The following is a 21,671-nucleotide window of genomic DNA, read 5'->3' on the forward strand; positions in this document are numbered from 1 at the left end:
TGTATAATCAAAGCATTCTAAACAAATGCTGTCTAACTTTAGAGCCAATTTGCGTTATTTTATCAAGGACACAACCAATTGTGAACACATTAACTTCCCGACGATATTTTCCCTGATTTTCATATGTTATTATAAACTGTTCGATGTTCGGAAAAATATCATTAGTCTCCCGAATTCGCATCATTTGTTACACGGTCTTTCAACAATGGCGGCCTCCATGAAAATTTTAATTGTAAAGAATACATCAAATTAATGTGCGAAATGTCTCAAAGAACTATAGAAGATTTTGTCTTTGACGTCTTTAATGATATTTTAGTAAGCTTTACATGTAAATGGTTTATGTTTGGAATTTGTTGCACATGATTTTGTGTCTGTCAACCTGTGCTGTGCCAAAATAAAACTAAAGCCAATCAAGATTCATAGTTGTATCAAAGTTTAAATGCAGCCTTTTGTTCATCATTCCACTAACAGATGAACATGTACTAGGCTTTATTTTTTGTTCTTCTTAATTTAACAAAACTTTAAAATTTCAGCTAATATGATGTATATGATTGATGGAAGGAGCCCATTCTTTGTGTATGATGCTATGAGTGAAGAGAATGTGTGAGACTTTCTTCTGGAAAAGCTTAATATATTTGTACACAGCCAATTTTAACCAAATTATTATTAGATAAATAATTATAAATTTGCATCCATCCACATATTAAAAACTTCCATGTCAACAATTTTTATCCCTTCTGTCAGAATATTTTTTACCATTCATAGTTCTGGTCTTACATTCTACATAGAGGTCGTTAAAAGTCCATTCATATAAACAAAAAAAAATTTTGACAAATATTCCCAACTTATAAATATCCTTATTCAACTATAGGTTGACTTCCTATCAGACTGAAACTTGCTACTAGTCTCTCTGAAATATATGTGCTGTGTTAAAATAATATCATTATCAAAAATCTGCAGATACTATTGAATATTGTGTATTAAACAGTGTAGTTACATGTACAGGATTTTGAAAGCTTTAGTCACTTTCACGTGAGAAAATGAGAACCATATTTTCCAGACAATCCAAATAGCAAATATACCTGAGATTTAATTGTAAAAAAAAACTCTCCAGCCATTAAGAATCATCAAAAATAGAAATCCTTTAACACTTCTATATTTAATCAGGGACTACATATTCTATACATCCCTGGCATTATTTTAAATTCTTTAATATTGAAAAATGCTGTTTTCTGCATGGCCACCCTCTGTAGAAAGACAAATGTACATCTAGCACATAACTACCGGTAGTAGTTATAGATATGAACTGCCTTAACATGCACCAGCTATACATATGTTGGACAGATATACATTTTCTCGAATAAGTACAGTTTTTTTTGTATTTCCCCTGTGTTGCCTCATAAAATTCTATTATTAGCACAATTTGAATTGTGATTTTAGGATCCAATTAAATTAATCACAAATTTAAGTCATCAGTTCACAGTTATATTTATATAGTATTGGTCTCTGGGGAGTTCATTAAGAGCATAAATGATTTTTTCAAGATTGTTAATATTGCTGATATGCAACTATAAAATAGAGTGACACGTGTGTATTGACCAAATTACCCACATGGATAAATAACTTTTTATGTCATTTTGACACAAAGTTAACAAGTAAAGTAATTTCCCCAGCAGAAATTTTGTACCAGCATTTGAACTTTATTGACTTTTACTGTGTGCACTAAAGTCACACTTGAGTGTGCAAGAGATCGACATTTACTCCACGTGCATGAAAGAGTAATCAAGGGAACCAAGGTTATAGCGGTAATCAAAGGAATGTAATCCATGATTAGTGTCATTGGCGAATTAGGTGATTGTTTACACAAAATTTTGACACCTGTTACGAGTTGTAATTAATTTAAGGTAATAAAATTGTCACTTTCGCCACTTAAAACAGTTCTTAATGTATTTTGTACTTTTAAAGATTTCAGGTGACAAAATGAGACCAGATTATTTTTGTCATTCTGAAAAGTCTTTCATCAATGTTGAAAGTGACGAGCACTAGAAAAATCACTGCATGCATATACATCTTGTAAAATATTAATACAGAGAGACTTGTAGCAAGTCTGACTGAAATTTGACTCTCAATGCTTCTAAATTTAAAGGTGCAATTCACACATACCGCTATGAGGACTTCTATTGATATAATTGTTATGGTTCATCATAACCTAATGCTTTGACAAATTTGGCCTCAGTTCCACCACAAATTTCCCACTGACTACAGACAAACATGTTTATCCAGAAAAAAATTAAGGTATACATGTATGAGAAAGTTATATTAATTTTATGCAAAATTTAATCAATTTGAATAGAGTTCATTTTTAATACATGAGAAGCATATATAAACATTATCTCAACTTCGTTTTTTTTGGCACACATACAAAATTAATACAAAATATATAAACAGCACAGCAAAATCAAGTTAAGATTTTAATATTTTTAATATAACAGCAAATAATTTTTAAGTTTTATGATCTAGTTTCAGCCATGTTTTGAATTGTACACGTTTATGTGTAGTCAGGGGGAAGAGTGAGGGGAAATAAAGCCAATATTTATCAAAAGGTGGTGAAGAAACCACTTGAATAATAATACATGGTGTATATATAAAAAAAAACAATCAGAAGTAACTGAACAAAATGTTGCATTAGTTTGAATCTGTTTCTATGTTTGAACAAAATATTGAATGAGGTTTGAAGTTACAAATACTGCTCAATATTTCATGTGAATGCACTTATTTTAGAAAGGAGAAGCCTTTGAAGAAGCTTTCTGTTCAGTGATTTGCCACACAGAAGCAACAGAGAAATGGAAGAAAGAACATTGCATCAACAAAATGAAAACTTTGTTTACACAGGCTCAACAAGAGGTATAGTAGTAAGTTTAATGGGGAAAATTGTATGTGAAAAAAAGTATAAAAATGATTTTTGGAAAACAAAACATTGAAATTGTCAGTATAATACAAAGGGCTTTACATGGAACTGAATTTTTGGGAGGAAATAAATCAAATTTTTTTTTTCTTTTGTAAGTGGCCAAGTGTTTTAGTTACAAGTAAGATCTGAGAATAGAAAGGCACAGGTTGAAACTCCAAAGCATATTTATTTAAAATGTTCTAGGAAGAGTAATCAAGCCTTGATATTTGTGCTACTTAGATGGCTCTTTAGTTGGCAACCATGACTACCAGGAGTTTCTATTGAAATTTTAAATTCTTTTTTGTTGAAAGGGAACCAGGGTTATAGCAGTAATCAAAAGAATGTAATCCAGGGACAAAGATCAGACAAGGAAAACAGACATACACAACAAAGAACATAAAGTAACTAAAATCATACATACAAAGTAACAAAAGCAAATGAGCAACTAGGACTCCACTAAAAACTGGGAGCATGGACCAGGTGCACCAGTAGGGTAAGCGTTCTCTGTTTTTCTAGAAACACCTGCCAAGTTGCTCATAAAAAGTCAAGTCCGGGGTAGACAAATGAGGAAAGGAAAACTAAGCATCACAGACCCTAAGATCTGTCAAGTTGTACATGTATAATATTGATTGAACATAGTACGTTTCGCACTGGTAGGAAAATAGAAGTTAATTTCAAAATTAATTTCACATGGAGGTGGCTTGGGTGACACTGTCACTATTTAGCAAGATTTCATTAAGGGACTTAAATTATGAAAAGGGACACTCAGAGAAAACTGTTGGATTTTCTCATTATTGGGTCAATGACCCAATCTTGTGACATGAAATAGTTGATTTCAAGTATTACAATGAGTCAATAATAACAAGAATAATACAACAGAATGGATTATATGGTATATAACAACCCCACTGTGATGAAAAATGTCAGCTCAAGGCCTTCCCTTGGTCTTTAATGAAGGACGGGTAAACCCTCTCACCATAAACAGGTACAGTGAAATAGTTAGTCTTATAGACTCCAGCAGCATAAAATTAAACTGAAAGTGAAAACAAGATAAAACATACAAAGCCCAGAAATTCCTGACTTGGGACAGGTGCAAAAATTGGTGCAAAGTTAAAGTATTTTGGCCAGGTCATCCCTCTTATAAATCTGTGGTAAAATTATATCACTGTTAATTATACCTCAACATCTGCTCAAAAAGGTTTGAGTTCCTTGTTAAAACAGAGTTAAAGTAACTAATTATAAGTTACACAAATGCACAAACAAAAGACAACTAGTAGTTAACTGACATGCCGGCTCTAGACCAGTTTAAACCTACATGTATTAAACATTATGTCCTTATCATATGCCATATTAATCCCAAATCTTCCCATCAGAGTTGAGAAATACAGTACATCATAAGTAATATGATAAGGACACAACCCATGTCAAGCAGAAAGCTGCTTTTAAATGAATTGTGCTAGTTTCTATATTAAGGAGGTACCTAACATCTTCTCTAAAATTTATTTGGCTTGTTTAAATTTCATGAAACTTTATTTAGTGTTTTACTTAGATAAAAGAAGCAAAGAATATAATTTTCAAGAAATTTTAACCACATGTTTCATGGGAATAATTTCAGTGAACAATCAATGTTAATACCAAAAAAAATGATATTTGTAATGATTTGACAACAGTTTCACAACTACCACAGTATATCCCTTATGAATGAGTCTATTTTATGGTTTAGTCAACTTATTGGGTAAATATTAATCTTTCTGTGATTTGTGAAGAATATTACAGTAGTATTGGTGCCCTGCCCTTTTCAATTTCTAGCTGGAGCACTCCGTACTATAAAATATAGGGTTGGAGATACCAGCAAGTATTAATCATTTACAAGTACATCTGAGAATTACTTCATTGTATTGATTGAAACTCCTTATTTTGCATTTTACTGCCGATGGATCATTACACCCTCCCTAACTGATCCTTTCACAGCAATACTCAGAGGACACAGGCCTTTGAGGACAGGATACAGTGCCCCACTATGTCTATCTAGTGAGGACATTATGGCCTAAATTCATGAAATTCTGTCTACATTAAGAGCAATAAAATTTTTTTTTTTTTTATTAACAAATAATATTCTTTATTAAAAAAAAAAAATAAAATAAAAAAAAATAAAATAAAAAAAAAAAAAAAAAAGAGCAATAAAATCTTGTTTAGTATTAGTGTGTGCATGTAATTGGTTTAGTATACAATGTTCATATACTTGTACATTGAATATTTCCTTTAAAATGTACCGGTATGTAATTAGCTGGTTGTTATGTGATCATGTAATTTGTTCACCTTACTGTGTTCACTTCATCCAAGAAATTACCGAGACAAAGACTGTTAGCAGAATCTCTTTGAAGAAGTTTCACATTGCAAAACAAGTACCTGATATTGTTTTATAATTAAAATCATGTTCATACACATGATTTTGTAAAACTGATTAAAGTGAGCCATTGTTAAGTATATCTGTATCCCTACATGTATAAGATCATATTTAATGTTTGTCAGGAGTCAGTGGAGATAGCTCTGAAAACTTACATCAGACTTATATACGAACAGATGAGCAGTAGTCGTGTAACACTGTTGACAGATTTACTGGAATCTATGGTGGAACTTAATATTGTATCAGCCAAGTATGTAGTTAGTTAATACTATATTAGCCTTTTGTAAACTTCACCTATTTTTAAACTGTAGATACTCTTTAAGATATGTAAGTTTATAAAGTGTTTTCCACTGAAATGTGTGAAGGCATTTTTCTAGTGCTTAGAGGGCACTCAGCTGTTACAAATGGTCATATTGGGGCACCCTATTTTGACATGGGGGTTGTTTATTTTCTTATACATGTACATGTACCCGCAATAAACAACTTTCACCCTAGTTATAAAATGTCAAAAATGTGTATATGTTTATGTCCTAATTAATTAAAAAGTATTTGATGTATTCAGAAAATTAGAAGTTTGATTTTGTCAAGTGGGGGCACCTTGTAAAATTCTTGATGAGGACAAGCATGGTGCTAGATGATCAAGGCATGGTGTAGCGCCATGCTAAATTGGTCTATGGAAATGCTATATGTGCTGAAGTGGTAATTGTTTATTATTTTTTATTTATGTATAAGCTATAATGACTGTGATACATGCGCAGTATGTTGAACTAGTGTTTAGTTTTTTACATATCTTAAAAAGATATTTTGTTGTTTGTAACATTAAGTTTAAATGTTAGACAGAATAATACTACCCGGTAATTATTTTTTAGATGAAATGGTTTTGTAAACATATGTTTTACCATATTTTAGACCAATATGTGAGATCCTGCTAAATCAAGAGAAGTTGACTTATAAGACCCCACATATCTGGAATGGTACATTTAAACTGATCAGGAGAATTATTGGTGGTGTTGATTACAAAGTAAGTTTGGAATATTAGACACACTTAAGCAGTGAGTTTCAAAATCTGTTCAATAGGATGCAGTTTGAATATTAAAAACAAGGTTCATAATGATATAAAACAAATTTTGAAGCATTACCTATAAAGGAGCATCACAGTTGTACATGAACATACATGTACATGTATTATTGAATGCAACTCAAGTATAGATGTTTTTTATGTCCCCGCAAAAATAAGTTGGGGGGGGGGATATTGTTTTACCCCTGTCCATCCGTCTGTAATTCCACCCATAATTCTGTCCATCCCGTAAGTTTTCCGCACATTTTTTTAAAATCCTTGAAAATATTGAACTGATTTTTTGTATGTGAGTCTTTCATGATTAGTTACAGATCGAGTTAAAGTTTCGTTCCGCTACGCTGAGTTTTACCAAAAATATGGGTCCTGGACTTCAAAAATTTCATGGAAATAACAGTTTTCCGCACTTTTTATATAAACCCTTGAAGATATTGAACTGCTTGTTATGCCCCAGCAACGATAAGTTGGGGGGCATATTGTTTTACCCCTGTCCGTCTGTCCATAATTCCGTCCGTCTGTAATTCCGTCCGTAGTTCTGTCTGTACCGTAAGTTTTCCACACTTTTTTTGAAAATCCTTGAAGATATTGAACTGCCTTTTGGTATGTGAGTCTGTCATAATTAGTTACAAATCGAGTATAAGTTTCATTCTTCTATGCTGAGTTTTACCAAATAAAGGGCCCTGCACTTTAAAAATTGTATTGAAATAATAGTTTTTCGCTTTTTTTTTTGTAAATGCTTGAAGATATTTGACTGGTTTTTGGTATGTGAGTCTGTCATGATTAGTTGCAGATTGAGATTAAGTTTCGTTCAGCTATGCTGAGTTTTACTCAAAACCATATGTGGGGGCATCATTTGTGTCTCACAGACACAATAACACATCTGACAAAGTGCTTTTTACAATTATGAGTTATGATGTAGCTGTATGAAGGTTAAATGCAGGGGCATCACTTTATCTACTTTTGTTCTCTTTTCTTTTGATTTCTGCTGATGACCCATTATGATTTCTTTGTTGTTCATGGGTATACTTTTTTGTTACATTTTTCTCCTTTAGTGGGTTTTGCTCATGGATGTCATGAAAGGCAAGACTAAAGTATTGTGTTTCCGGTATCCATGTTAAGATTTTTATGTTAAGTTTTCTGATTAGGTAAGTTTGGTATAAACCACTTTATCAATGTTTTATCAGTCATATTGTTTTGCAATTGTTTTAGCATCACTTTAGCACAAATCTGTATCTATTTCATGCATACATCCCAGTAGTCACAGTCTATTCTAGTTTTTGTCTGTATTTCAGGGTTGTAGAGATATTTTAAGGATGATTTTAGAGAAGAGCCACTCATTCCCTGATGTCTATAACATGTCTATAATGTCACAAATCAATGTTATGATGGATGTAAGTAGATAATTGATGATGTCACTATTCACTAATTGAAATATGATTGAACAATATTTAAAACAAAACACTATTCTAATATTTTTCACTAAGTCTAAGTTTTCATAGAGGCTTAGGTTTCCTGGACTGTCTCACATACAAGCAGCATTAGAGTTGTATTTGATGAACAGAAAGAAGGTAATAGAACAAATAATCGTTACTGAAAACTTGAGAAAAATAAATGCAGAATAGTAGTAGTTTTGAAGTTGAAACAGAAAAGATAAAAGCAAGCCCAACAGGGCTGAGATGTGATGTTCTGTCAAGACATTCTTAATGGACCTTATTCTGTTTATCGGCGACATCACAGTAAATGTTACGTAATTTTGTCATTGGAAATTGCCAATATTTTTTTAGTTTCACAGCAGTAGGAACATTGGAAAATTGATAAAGTTGCTGATAATGAGTTTTACTCACTATAATTTCTGAATGAATTGTACACATGTATTACTTCCATGTTTTACTTTATTTAAGGTAATAAAATATATATTGGATCGTAATGCCTGTCTCTTACCAGCTTATTTTGCTATTTATGAGATCACTAAAGTTTGTCCTGAGGATAAAGTTCAACACCACTGGGTATGTTTTATTAATAAAACTTATTTAACTGGATGTTTTTAAATTAATTGAAAGCATCTTTTACAAATGTAACTATATTTTGTATTTTAGCATTACGACATTCACATGCACATACTATATTTGATCTGAACAAGCTACTAGTACGATAATCAGAATTTATTTTCTTTTCGGTTTTCAAAACCAGACCCATTTTTCACTGTGTATTTGCTTCCAGATTTTGCCAATTTTGCATTATTTTTGACTGTGTCAACTCAAGTCTGCGAATCAAAAAGTTTTATATAGAAATCAAGATTTATAAAAAAAAGTTACATCTATCTAGGTGAAATATTTCGTAGTACATTTTTTAAAATATGACACTAAACTGAAGTTGGACAATTGTTAATATTTCCTGACTTTCTACAATTAACTTCTTTCAACAGAATCTAGGAAAAGTATTGTCAGAGTTTATAGACAGTTTCCGACCAGCTGCTCAGATGTTTACTATATCAGGTAAAACAACCTCACAAGCAATGCTATAGAAAATAAGACATTTTCTGTACTCCATGGGATAGTTAGGTGTGAAATGTAACTTTACTATATCAGAAATAAATATGCAAGATTTATAATTGTTACTTTTAATTGGCTGAATTTCACTTCAAATGAGGAAAGGTAGATAGGAATTTGTAAGCCCTACCATCAGTAATGGTTATTCTCAAACTCGTTATATATACATGTATTTCACTTGCAGTATTTCTCTGTAAAAGTACCTTATGTTGAGGTAATCATGACTTTCAAGTTCAGTTTGTAATGATTGTGAAGGTAAAACGAAGTAAATTATTTCAGGAGGATCATCATGATCACTTTACTAAAGAATTAAATTTTTTTTATGTTTCATCGGCGTGTAAAGGTGCTGACTCTAGCACATTTTCAATGAAGTGCACTAGCACTTCATATCCAAAATGAGTGACTGGTCTATGTTCTGAAACACTGATGAAACATGAAAAATGAAATATTCAATTCTTAATATTACATTTTATATGTTTCTCTTATTTTATTAAATGTACTGTTAAAATTCAGATGTACATAGAAAAAAGACACTACACAGTGAACATTAAAAGTAGTCTACTTAATTGTGGGCGTGGCCTATATAAATAGCTTGAAGATGTGTAAAATTAACTCATGAAACATTATTTAAACATCACATACAAAGCTGATTTTCCAATGAGATATATTTGAGCATATTTTAATGATGTACACAGTAGATATAATTTTATTGTATTATAATTTTGTTTATTATCTATACTTAAAGACTGTATTGTAATGGCACCTAGAAACCTCAAACAAATGAGTTCAGGTAATTTTCAATTTGAAGTTTGCCTATATAGTACTATAATACTATCATGCATTTAGATCAGTGTTTTACCTGTTCAATAATTTGAATCATTACAGGCCGTTCACAGTTGGTACCTATAGTTGGACACTCTTTATCTACCAGTAATGTTTGGCGACTAAACACCAGTACACTCAAGTTCCCACTGAATGGCCCTTTACCATATGACAAGGTTTGTTGTAGCAGTATTAGTTGCTTCTTACACCAGTTCAAAACGAAGACTTTAAAAATTTGAGGTCTTTCTCAGGTGATTTGCCACTAGAAAAGAGTGAATAAAGAGTTCATTATATTACTAGTTTATTATTCATAAAAATGTGTAATTACCTTTTTCTTTAGGAAGTTACTTGTCTTTTACTGGTAATCTGTTAGAAGTTAGAGTCTATGAAATAAATATACTTTGTTTAATACTGCACCACAGGAAATGATGAGATGTATGTGATATCCTCCAAGTAGTTGCATGTCTTCTATCTGTCCATTCTCTAACGGTTTCTAGATTATCATTGAATTATTATTTGAACTTTGAACAGTTGTTTATTACCATAAAATGCAGGTCAAGTTTAATTTTAAGACAAATCCAAAACATAGTTATTGGGTTAGGCCATTTTGATCATTTTGCCACCTCCCCTCCTGTGACGGGTATCTCTTAATGTTCCATTTTTGTCCTTTTTTACGAGATTAATGTCAGCAGGAAAGGATGATGGATTCTATTGTTTGAGATGTGTTTCACTTTTGATTTATATTTCAGGATCTGTATGAGCCACAGACTGGACTACTTAGATATGTACTGGAACAACCTTACTCCAGGGAAATGGTGGGAAATATGCTTGGGCTCAATAAACAGGTATATATACTGGAGTCACCATCATTGCCTATTTCTACCCAGTGTCATGAACAAAATTCTAACTTATCTCCTATTAAATTTGACAGCTATCTCAATAAAACTTGAAGGGTCTTATCTGTGTCAAAAATTGTTTCTTGTACAGTCCTAATGAAATCTAGTTAAAATGAAACCTTTTTACATACATGTAAATGCATTTCAGGTTAAACAGAGATGTGAAGTTTTAGAGGATCAACTGGTAGATCTGGTTGTCATGGCAATGGAAAGATCTGAAAATGAAGATTCTTCAGCAGAAAATGGAATGAATCAATTACTATGGCAACATTTATCCAGTCAAGTCATTTATTTTGTCTTATTCCAGTTTGCAAGCTTCCCACACATGGTCATGTCCTTGTATGAAAAGGTGAAAGTTCAGAAAAAATACATTTCATTGTTTTGGAAGCTTTAAGTCATTTTTATTGTTTTTAAAGTGGCTAGTAATATATTTTTTGAAATTTTTAGTTGATCATTTTAAATTTCTAGTCTAGGGTTTGTAAACTCAAAGCTCAAAATGTCATTGCGATTCTTTAGAAGATAATTCAAATCAAAGCCAGCAAGTGACTTTTCATGTTACAGTGGTTGCGATTGGAGTTACTTATTTGAAAGCTGTCTAAGCTGCTTATTTAATTTTTAATATCCATAATGGAACCTTTATTAGAAGATTAGAGTTTTTTTTTTTTCATTTTTATCATAAAGTTGAAAATTTTACTTTTACATTTTATCCTCTGTTACTATCATTACAGTTGAAAGGACGAAATATGAATAAAGGCAGAGATCATTTGATGTGGGTGTTACTACAGTTTATCTCCGGAAGTATACAGAAAAACCCTGTGAGTATACCATTGTATTAATGCCTAGTAAAAGTTTGATTCATGGTATAAGGTGATGTATACATGAGTTTCATTATTTAAATAGGTAATTCATTATGGTTTTGTTTTAATTTACTGAAATCTGTGTTCACTTTTAGCCACTAGCCCGCAGCCTGGGGCTAGTAAAAAAAGATTTGGGCTAGTGAAATGATGTGTACATTTCTTGTTTCGGGCTAGTTGAATCCTATACAGTCCTCTATTATTCGGGCTAGTCATTGAGAATTTTGAAGGAAAGGACTGTAAAACCATCTTAAATGTCTTTTTGGAGCTGTTGAATATAGTCTTACATGTTCTATTCTACAGGTGATTATGTCATTAAACCCATTACCATTCCTTCTTTTTGACAAAATCTCCATTTTAAAATTTGACTCCAAAGAAGGAGAGCATTTTTTAATCATTATTAGGCATTTAATAACACTTACTTGTACAAATGTTAACATTAAATCGTACAAATAATCATTCAACTATGCTGTTTTAGCTCACTTTGTTATTGTAAATATGTATTGTTTTGAGAAAAAGGTCATGATATTTTTCAGTCCTGCAGTTAGTCAAATTAGTGAATTCTTGGAATATTCTTACAGCTAGTTGAAATGGACCAGTTCCATTTTTAATACAAATTTAGGTAGGCTAGTAAGTAATTTAAATAGCTCTCTAGGTAGAAATCTGCCCTACATTATACCAATGTGTCTTACTTAATACCACAGAACACCTGTGTGATCTTTCGGACACTGTCTGTTAAGTTCAATGTTGATGAACATGACCTTTAAATTTGCCATCCACCATCATAATTGACTGCTATTCCAACTTAAAAGACAGCGTCCAATAGTACACACAGGTGTTACGTGGTAGTGAAGTAGGACACAATGGTATAATGTAGGTCTGAATTTTACTTGGAGAGCTATTTAAATTACTTGCTAGCCTTACTAGATTTGTATTGAAATTGGAACTGGTCTATTTAATCTAGTTGTAATGGCATCTTGATGTACAAGTATAATGTAAACTTTTAGAAAAAAAATATCTTCAAAGAAAAATTTTAAGGCAATATCAATTAAACATATATTGTCTTTGTTTCTTTGTTTTTAGTTGAAAGATTTTCTACCAGTAATGAAACTGTACGACTTGCTGTACTCTGACACTGAAGTGATCCCCATGCCTGATGTAAACAAAGCACAGTCTACACATAGAGTGGCCAGTACATGTATCTGGATACATCTTAACAAGAAGGCTCAAACAGATAAAGTCAAGTTACCTAGACCTGTACCATATGCTTTACAGGAACATCAAAAGTAAGTAAGGGTCAAAGGTCAAGTTATTCTTACAGGAACACCAAATGTAAGTCAGTCAAAGGTCAAGTTACTCTTAAAGGAACACCAAATGTAAGTAAGGGTCAATAGTCAAGTACTCTTACAGGAATGTCAAATGTAAGTTAGGGTCAATAGTCAATTTACTCTCACAGGAACATCAGATGTAAGTAAGGGACAAAGGTCAAGTCATCTTTACTAGAACACCAACTGGAAGTAAGGGTCAAATGTGAAGTTACTCTTACAGTGACATCAAATGTGAGTATTGTTCATTTATCAAGTTACCTTTTACAGGTCAAGTTAACTTTACAAAAACACCAAAAAACCTTTACAGAAACACCAAAAGGAAGTGAGCAAGGGTCACAGGTCAAGTTACCTAGTCCTAAATAAGTAAAGGTTATGGGTAAAATTGTTAGTCCTATAACCTGTGCTTTACAGAAACATTGAAAGGATAAACTTTGTCAAGAAAATATTATTAAAACTGCATATGTTTATTGAAAAAAATAATATAATACAAACATACATCATTCCATATAGAATGTTATATATACAATGTTTGTTTTGTCATATTACATTGTTACACATTACAATGTCCATTTTTGTCATATTGTTCTCAGATGTCATGATTATCCTATTTAACATCTTTGCTTCAAAATAACTTTTCCAATATTTGATCATATTTTTTGCAGATACTTTGAACAGAACCTTGCATCTAAGAACTTCATATTAAGTGATTTTAGAATTGCTTTGCTATGTAATGCATGTAAGTTAGATATTCATAATAATTGGATTAAAGACATTTGTACCATAGAAATATGCTATGAGTCAAAACTAGTTGACCAATTAGGTTGTATCGTTGTGTCTTTTATATTTTTTTGGCATCTTACATTCAGCAAATCTTGGGATAATAATAAATTCATAATGTGCTCAAAAACTAAACAGACACTACAAAGTTTATTAAAAACAAAATCTTATTCTCTTGATTATGCAATATAATAACTATTCATTAATGGTTAAATGATAATATTAGATTATTTAATATTTTTTCAATGAGAGGGAGTTTCTCATGCTTATCTGATGAGCATGAGAAACTCCCGCGAGTTGAAAAAATATTTGATAATCTGTTTGTCGCAGTTTTGCTGAATTGTAAGGTATTAGTTTTTTATTCTCAGTTTTCATGACCTAAATATGTAAGTTTTATAAGCACTACAAAATTTCTTTCGGGACTATTTTTCAGCGACGTGCTACAAGACATCACGTATGTTGTGCAGCTGTGATACACATTTAAAAAAAAAATCAGTTAACTATGACGGTCGCGTTTAAAATTTTTGCAATAATTTTGGGATTTATTCATTTAATCGAATAAGTTACTCTATTTAATCATTTTCCATTGTAGACTAGAAAATATTGCCACAAATTAGCCATTATTTCATACGTAGTAAACAAACATACATTTATTTGGGTTGTAAATTATTCCTACGCTGTTGCTTGTATGTCACACAGGGACATAGAAACTAGCGATAATTTTTATTCTCACTCGGCTGGCGTGAGATTGAAAATTATTGTATAGCAAGATCAAAGGGATTTTAAACAAAATAGCGATAATTAGGGTTTATGAATATTTGTATTTATATTCTAGATAGCACAAACAATGACTATTTCAACCCACCAATGGGAAAGTTAATGGAGAGTATCTATGGCGACAATAAACATACAACTTTGTTGCCAGGCAACATTGTAGCATGTGCTCCCACACAACCATTACCCATGAATCTTCTGGATTCACTCACAGTCCACGCAAAAATGAGGTATGATTTTACATTGGTTAGGAACGTTTCTTTTTTTAAAGGAGATTAAAATTGTCACAAGATTAGAGAAATCTGTGTGATAAGAAGAATATTTTTTTATGAGAACTGTGTTGCTTCTTTGGATTATATCAAAGTAATATTGCTATTGATTACCCATATATTTGGTAACATTTTATGAAGTTGTGATACAAAACCTTGTTTATTTAAGTACCAATGGAAAAGTATCTAATAACACTTGTTGATATAATGAACCTGTTATTTTTTCAGTTTGATCCACAGCATTGTACATAGAGTTATGAGACAGGCGAAAGCAAAATCTAGTGTTGCTCATGCTCCAGCTCTGGTTGAGACTTACAGTCGACTTTTAGTTTATATGGAAATAGAATCTCTTGGAATCAAAGGCTTTATCAGTATGTTCTATGTACAAATAGTATCATTTATTTGAATTTTTACTGTAATTATTATAGTTAGAAGTAGTACATGCTCTGTATTTATTATTCTGTATTTTCTTTACTAGAGTGGGGGTTATATAGCAATCATCTTGTCCATCCATTCACTTGCACTCTTTTCTGTAACAGATATCTCAACTTCTATTGGAGGAAGTGATTAGATATTTGGTATATTGCTTTATAATGATAACTTGTATTGTGTCTCACCTTTCCATGGTCCTTGCTTATTTACTTTCTGTTTACAATTGACTTACTTTTACAGAATTGGTTGAGCAGGGGTAGAAAAATATAACATGTAACATCTTGTTCAAATTGTTCTGTAATGTTCATTCCATATTGGACCATCTTATATCTACAGGAATTTCAATTTACTTCAGTAGATTTGTACACTCTTCTTTTTGTTAAATATTTTAAATACTAAACACAATTTGCAATAAAACAGATGAAGGGTAGACTTAGTATAGGGCAAGTATCAGTGGTCCATGAATTTAACATTAAATGCACTAGAGATATGCTTGATATAAATACATTTTTATACATTCTTGTTTATTATACTCCTGACTAAGAAGTAGAGGGATGTGAGTATTTTTTATGTGTCTGTCAAGGTTTTGCTAGATGGTTACAGTACAATAATTGGAAAAGCTTGGAGTATTTTATTACTAGTTATTAAGTCATATATATAGTAAAGTTAATCTATTTCAGGTCAGTTATTACCAACTGTTTTTACTAGCCATGCTTGGGGCATACTTCACACTTTACTGGAGATGTTTAGTTACAGACTACACCACACACAACCCCACTATAGAGTCCAGTTACTGGCACATCTACACACTCTAGCTACTTTCTCACAGACCAATCAAAACCAACTCCATCTATGGTAAAAACTGAGAATTATTGGCTATCTATTTTATAAATAAAATTTACCATGCTATGAGTTATAGTAAATATTTAAGAATGCCATTATGCTGTGAGCTGTAGTTAATATTTCAGAATGCCAACATGCTGTGAGCTATAGTAAATACTTCAGAATGCCATTGTGCTGTGAGCTTTAGTAAATATTTCAGAATGCCAATGTGCTGTGAGCTGTATGTATTTCAAGATGCAAACATAGTAAATGTTCAGATTACCTATATCCTGCCTTACATTGGTTGATTTACTTGTTAAGTATCTGTATTTGTCTGGTATATGTTAAAACCCAAATATTCATCATTCTGTCCATTGGTTTGTAGTGTTGAGAGTACAGCACTGAGACTGATATCAGGATTAGGGAATGCTGAAGTTCAGCCACAACTCTCTAGAATGTTTACAGAACAGAATCGACCTGGTTTCCTGTCTACAGAATCCGAAGAACTCAATAGAGCATTGATTCTTACACTTGCCAGGGCAGTTCACGTTAATGGTGAGTGTGAGAAGGTCATGGGAATGTAATTACTCAAATGAAAACAAATATGATATTGTAGTCTGATGTCTTCTGGTAATACGAACTATTTCTCAAAGTCCCAAGGTTTTCATACTGATGTTATTTGTTTTTTAAGACTATTGATTTGATAAGGCTTATTCAGTTGTGATGGGCTAAATGTAACTAAATATGATTTTTGTGGGTGTGCAACATCGATCAATCAGCCATGTTTTACAGCTTATCTGAAAAAAAAAACAACAAATAAAGGTATAAAATTTACAGAAATGTAAGAATAAGATCATCTATCTCTCTGCATTTTTTCGTTTATGTGTGTAGAAAGTTTACCTGTGAAAGGTGCTTTTTATTTCTTTTGAAAATCTGTCATTGTTAAAAAATATTTCAAAAAATCTGTGGTCAATTTTGTTTTACATTAACGTAAATGATATGCTGTACTTTTGTAGGTCCAGAATCATTCTCAGCTAACTGGTTTAGAGAGATATTGAATCAGATTATACAGAACACACCACACAGCTGGCCTGAGAATACACTGAACTGTTTCCCACAGACATTGAGGGAATATTTCCAACAGACTGTTGTTCAGAAAGAAGATAAACAGATGCTTAAGAGAAATGTTGACACTGAGTATAGAAAATGGAAAAGTAAGTTAACACTGCATTTTTTTATTACTACAGTATGTAGACTGGTCTAATGAAAGTAAAGGTGGGAGACTAAAAATAAATATACTGGATTGTTGTATTGTTACAGGATTAAAGTCATCACTACAAAGGTTTTTCGGTTGTCATCATGAACTCATGGAATATTATGGTGTATCCATTTGCACCATGAGAACCAATTTGTTCAATGTGTCATAGTTTTTCTTTCCTCTTTGATATACCCTTGACGTGACATTTTATGAGCAGCTTGACAGATGTTTTTTTTTAAAAACAGAGGAGGTTTACCCTACCAGTGCACCTGGTCAATGCTCCTATTTTCAGTAGAGTCCAGGTTGCTTATTTACTTTTTTTTCTTTGTATGTTTTATTTTGGTTATTTCATGTTCTTTGTTGTGTTTGTCTATTTTTGTTGTATATTCTGTATTCTTGGAATATATTCTCTTGATTTCCACTAGAATCTTCATTCCCTTCATTAATATTTCCCTCCTTTAAGGGCAGTCTATCATAAAGATACCTAGACTTAATGTAAGAGCTAGTCACTAGTGTTGAAGTCTTTTGCCTTCTTTTCTGCCTATAAACAAGGAATGTTTGGATCTATTTTGAGCTTAACACTTAATTCTATGGGTTACTTAGCATATTTTGTTTTCTATTTTAGGTATGGCAAATGAAGAGGACATTATTGCTCATTTTTCCATGCAAGGGACTTCCCCATTATTTTTGTGGTAACTATCCTTGTATCTTTGAGCAGCTGAAAAGGAAATGAAATGGGTTTTTTTTGGTAGTTTTTAAAATTAGATGTTGAATGTGGTTGATTATTTATGTTCGTTATAAATGAAGAAAAGTAATTAAGCAGCTATTCTTTATCAATATGTAAAGATCTCTGAATAGTGTAGGCTCAATTTTGTATCAGGGAAACATTTTATTTTTGTAGCATTATATGGAAGAATATGCTTGAAGAACACAGTCTTCCTCCTACAGCTTACAAGTATGTATTAATATTTATTTACACAGGAAAAATGTAACTTACATTTTTGTACATTTACAGATGTTTTAAAAATGTATGGAAATATATATTCAGGACCAATATGGAAATATTTGATTATGTATAAATAACAGTGCATGAAAAGATATGTTTTCCAAAATCAAATGAAAACCATGCTCTTTTATTTACATGTTTTAAGGTTTATGAAAAACATGTGAATTCCATATTATATTACATGTTATAATACATATTATTTGTTACATGTTTTTCATGAATTAGTTTGTTACTGTGAAAGTACTATTTTTGGAAGGGTACCAATTTTTGTGGTTTTCATGGGTAGGCCAAACCACGAAATTTGGTTCCCAACCAAAAGTAGAATCCCTTTGGTGTGTATACTGATAACCTCAAAACCACAAATTCAAGAATCCACAAACTTATGTTTCATCCCTAACCCACAAAAATTGGTATCCATGAATTTAAAGTCCTTTCACAGTAGTCCCAAAATTTTGTTTTTCATGTTTGTGATAACCATATGACAGATGTGTTGCAATATATAAAAAAACATGTTTGTTTTAGTAACTAATTTCAATTGTACAAAAAATTGCTAATGATAAAGAGTTCATGAGAACTAAATTTAGATAGAATAATAAGCTTGACTGGCAGTTATTTTCAATACAAAAGACATACACTGGATACACATATTTTGCTTTTTGATGTATAAAAAAGGAACTATGGCATTCATTTCTTCATTAATTTATATTTGCACTCAAAGTTTTTTTTTATATTAATATAACTAACAGATTTATTTCTGTTTTTATAGAGTACTAGACAGATTAGGGCCAAGAGCTTTATCTTCACATCTCCGGACTTTTGCTGATTATATGGTGTACGAGTTAAATCTGTCAGGTGTCAGCGGTCAAAACATCAATAAGGTTTGTGAATGTTTAATTACTATGATAAAAATATTAAAAAAATATATAAAGAAAAGTTATGAAGTTTGAATATGTGTAGAGATTTGGTTTTAACATGTATAATGATGATTATTTTTTTGTAGTTTTATAATTTGAAATACTAGTCTATCCTATTGAAAACAAAACCATTATAAAAGTTCATGGACAGCAACATTAAATATAGTTATCAGCCAGGTAAGATTGTACCTTATTTTTTAAGACAGGAAATGGTTGTTTTTTTTAGCTTTTTGTGAAGATCTGAATCTGACTTAAGTCACCCTTTGTATTACTTCTCCCTACCACTCCTGGAAGGGAGAAGTCAATTGTTTCATTCACTGAATCCTAGATTTAGCCCTGTGAAGACCATGTGTACTTATATCTTTTTGATGAATTATCACTGAATCCTAGATTATACCCTATGAAGACCATGCATATTTTAATCTTATTGATGTGTTATAAATGATTTATATTCCAGTACATTGATACATTGAATGACATGGTGTGGAAATACAACATTGTAACTATAGACAGATTAGTACTGTGTCTGGTGAGTAAACATTGTAACTATAGACAGATTAGTACTGTGTCTGGTGAGTAAACATTGTAACTATAGACTAGACTAGTACTGTGTCTGGTGAGTAATCATTGTAACTATAGACAATACTAGTACTGAGTCTGGTGAGTGATCATTGTTGCTATATAGACAGATTAGTACTGTGTCTGGTGGGTAAACATTGTATTTATAGACTAGACTAGTACTGTGTCTGGTGATTGATCATTGTGACTATAGACAGACTAGTACTGTGTCTGGTGATTGATCATTGTAACTATAGATTAGACTAGTACTGTGTCTTGTGAGTAGTCATTGTAACTGTAGACAAGACTAGTACTGAGCCTGGCGAGTGATCATTGTCACTATATAGACAGATTAGTACTGTGTCTTGTTGGTAAATATTGTAACTATAGACTAGACTAGTACTGTGTCTGGTAATTGATCATTGTGATTATAGACAGATTAGTACTGTGTCTGGTGAGTAATCATTGTGACTATAGACCGATTAGTACTGTTTCTAGTGAGTGAGCATCTACTGTCATTTGTAATCAGTTCTTAATGGCTCTGTAAGAATATCATTTTAATTTTTAAATAGTTATTCAAAAGACGTAAGCAATAATGTAACATGAACATTTTCACCATGGAAATATTTTTTTTTTATTTTAATTTTCATGATTTTCAAAGTTTTATAATTTGAAATGGTTATACATTATGTAAATACTTTTAAACTTATATTTCTAGGCCTTAAGAAACTTTGATGAAAATGAAGCCAGACTGTGTTACCTGATCACTCACATGTTATTGCTAAAACCAGTAGAATTCAAAACCAGAGCACTGGATTTTGTCAGAGAAGTATGTTACACTATTGTAAAATATTACAATCTTAAGATTTGTATTTGTTTACTTCCTTAATTATAAGATCTGGTCCATATAACCTTATATAGACCACCTCAATTTCATTTAGAATGTGACGACATGAATTAGATAGTTATGATTTTCTTTTTTCTTCCACATGAATACTCCAGCATAAAAAACTGCTTTCAAAAAGTACTATATGGATAGGTTGGTAGCCCAAAAAAATTACAGTGACTTTCCTACAACCATGACACTCTTTTGTTACCAATCTGCTGAACAATACAAAGGATTGACAAAGCTATTGGGACATTTAAACTGACCAGTTGCTATTGAAAGAGATGATGAATACTCACCTATGAATCTTTTCACAGCCAGCTCCTAGTTATTTAAATCTGAAGCAGATACCTGGGCTATTCTATTTTTCATTAGTTTATTATTGTTGGGGTTTAATGCCCGAGCAGCAATATTTCAGCTATATTCAGACGATTTTTTCATTAGTGAGGGGAGTTCAAATTTAATATATTATATTTTGTTTTGTATTTTGTTGACAAGGTTGAAAACCATGATTTAGAATATTATATAAAAGTATTTATTTTATCATAACTACATTGCACAGAAGTCTTATTATAAAAATGAGAACTCAATTAATATTTATTCCCTCCTTCATAAAACTGGAATAGGCCTACCAAGGTGCCCGTTTAGTGGAAAGTATGTGATTCATACTATAGTTTAGGAACAAGTGTTATACAAAATGGAAACAGTTTGAGGTTCACGTGAGTTACAATTTTTTAAATAGCTGTGAGTTTTTATTTTTTATTGTATTCAATTTTGAGTATGAGTAAGCTTAAAAGTGAATTAAGTGCTTTATTAATTGTGAAGGATTTCCATTGGAATTATGATGTTCCGGATTAACTGCACTGGTTTTCCTAGTTTGGGATTAAATATCATGTTAATAATAATTTTTATGTGTTATAGTTTGGGATTTAATGCATTGAGTTTGATAGAAATTATAATTTGGGATTATAAGTGCAATGATTTTCGATGAAATTTAAGATTTAAGCTTGATTAACATGAATTTCACGTGAAAAATATTTGCCTGTGTATAAGAAATTTATAAGAATCCAAACTAATGTAAATGTTGATACTTTGAA

The 21,671-nt window shown here is 31.6% G+C and overlaps 1 protein-coding gene across 1 annotated transcript in view; it reads left to right on the forward strand.

The window, feature by feature from the left end:
* The first annotated feature begins 194 nt into the window (after positions 1 to 194).
* Positions 195 to 21,671, forward strand: part of LOC148628878 (mediator of RNA polymerase II transcription subunit 23-like) — a 31,566-nt gene continuing 10,089 nt past the window's right edge. Inside the window, exons 1-23 of the mRNA XM_088596190.1 lie at positions 195 to 315; positions 2,782 to 2,904; positions 5,480 to 5,604; positions 6,264 to 6,375; positions 7,722 to 7,820; positions 8,331 to 8,435; positions 8,855 to 8,924; positions 9,864 to 9,976; positions 10,550 to 10,645; positions 10,845 to 11,045; positions 11,425 to 11,511; positions 12,634 to 12,836; positions 13,541 to 13,614; positions 14,491 to 14,659; positions 14,927 to 15,069; positions 15,811 to 15,985; positions 16,338 to 16,507; positions 16,969 to 17,166; positions 17,836 to 17,902; positions 18,112 to 18,165; positions 18,983 to 19,094; positions 19,588 to 19,659; positions 20,407 to 20,517. Coding sequence (XP_088452316.1) covers positions 253 to 315; positions 2,782 to 2,904; positions 5,480 to 5,604; positions 6,264 to 6,375; positions 7,722 to 7,820; positions 8,331 to 8,435; positions 8,855 to 8,924; positions 9,864 to 9,976; positions 10,550 to 10,645; positions 10,845 to 11,045; positions 11,425 to 11,511; positions 12,634 to 12,836; positions 13,541 to 13,614; positions 14,491 to 14,659; positions 14,927 to 15,069; positions 15,811 to 15,985; positions 16,338 to 16,507; positions 16,969 to 17,166; positions 17,836 to 17,902; positions 18,112 to 18,165; positions 18,983 to 19,094; positions 19,588 to 19,659; positions 20,407 to 20,517 — 2,742 coding nt within the window. The 5' untranslated portion in view covers positions 195 to 252. The remainder of the gene's footprint in view (positions 316 to 2,781; positions 2,905 to 5,479; positions 5,605 to 6,263; positions 6,376 to 7,721; positions 7,821 to 8,330; positions 8,436 to 8,854; positions 8,925 to 9,863; positions 9,977 to 10,549; positions 10,646 to 10,844; positions 11,046 to 11,424; positions 11,512 to 12,633; positions 12,837 to 13,540; positions 13,615 to 14,490; positions 14,660 to 14,926; positions 15,070 to 15,810; positions 15,986 to 16,337; positions 16,508 to 16,968; positions 17,167 to 17,835; positions 17,903 to 18,111; positions 18,166 to 18,982; positions 19,095 to 19,587; positions 19,660 to 20,406; positions 20,518 to 21,671) is intronic.

Source organism: Perna viridis, chromosome 1, assembly GCF_037379345.1.
Source record: "Perna viridis isolate PV_CMFRI_1.1 ecotype Kerala chromosome 1, ASM3737934v1, whole genome shotgun sequence".
In the NCBI taxonomy this organism is placed as follows: domain Eukaryota; kingdom Metazoa; phylum Mollusca; class Bivalvia; order Mytilida; family Mytilidae; genus Perna; species Perna viridis.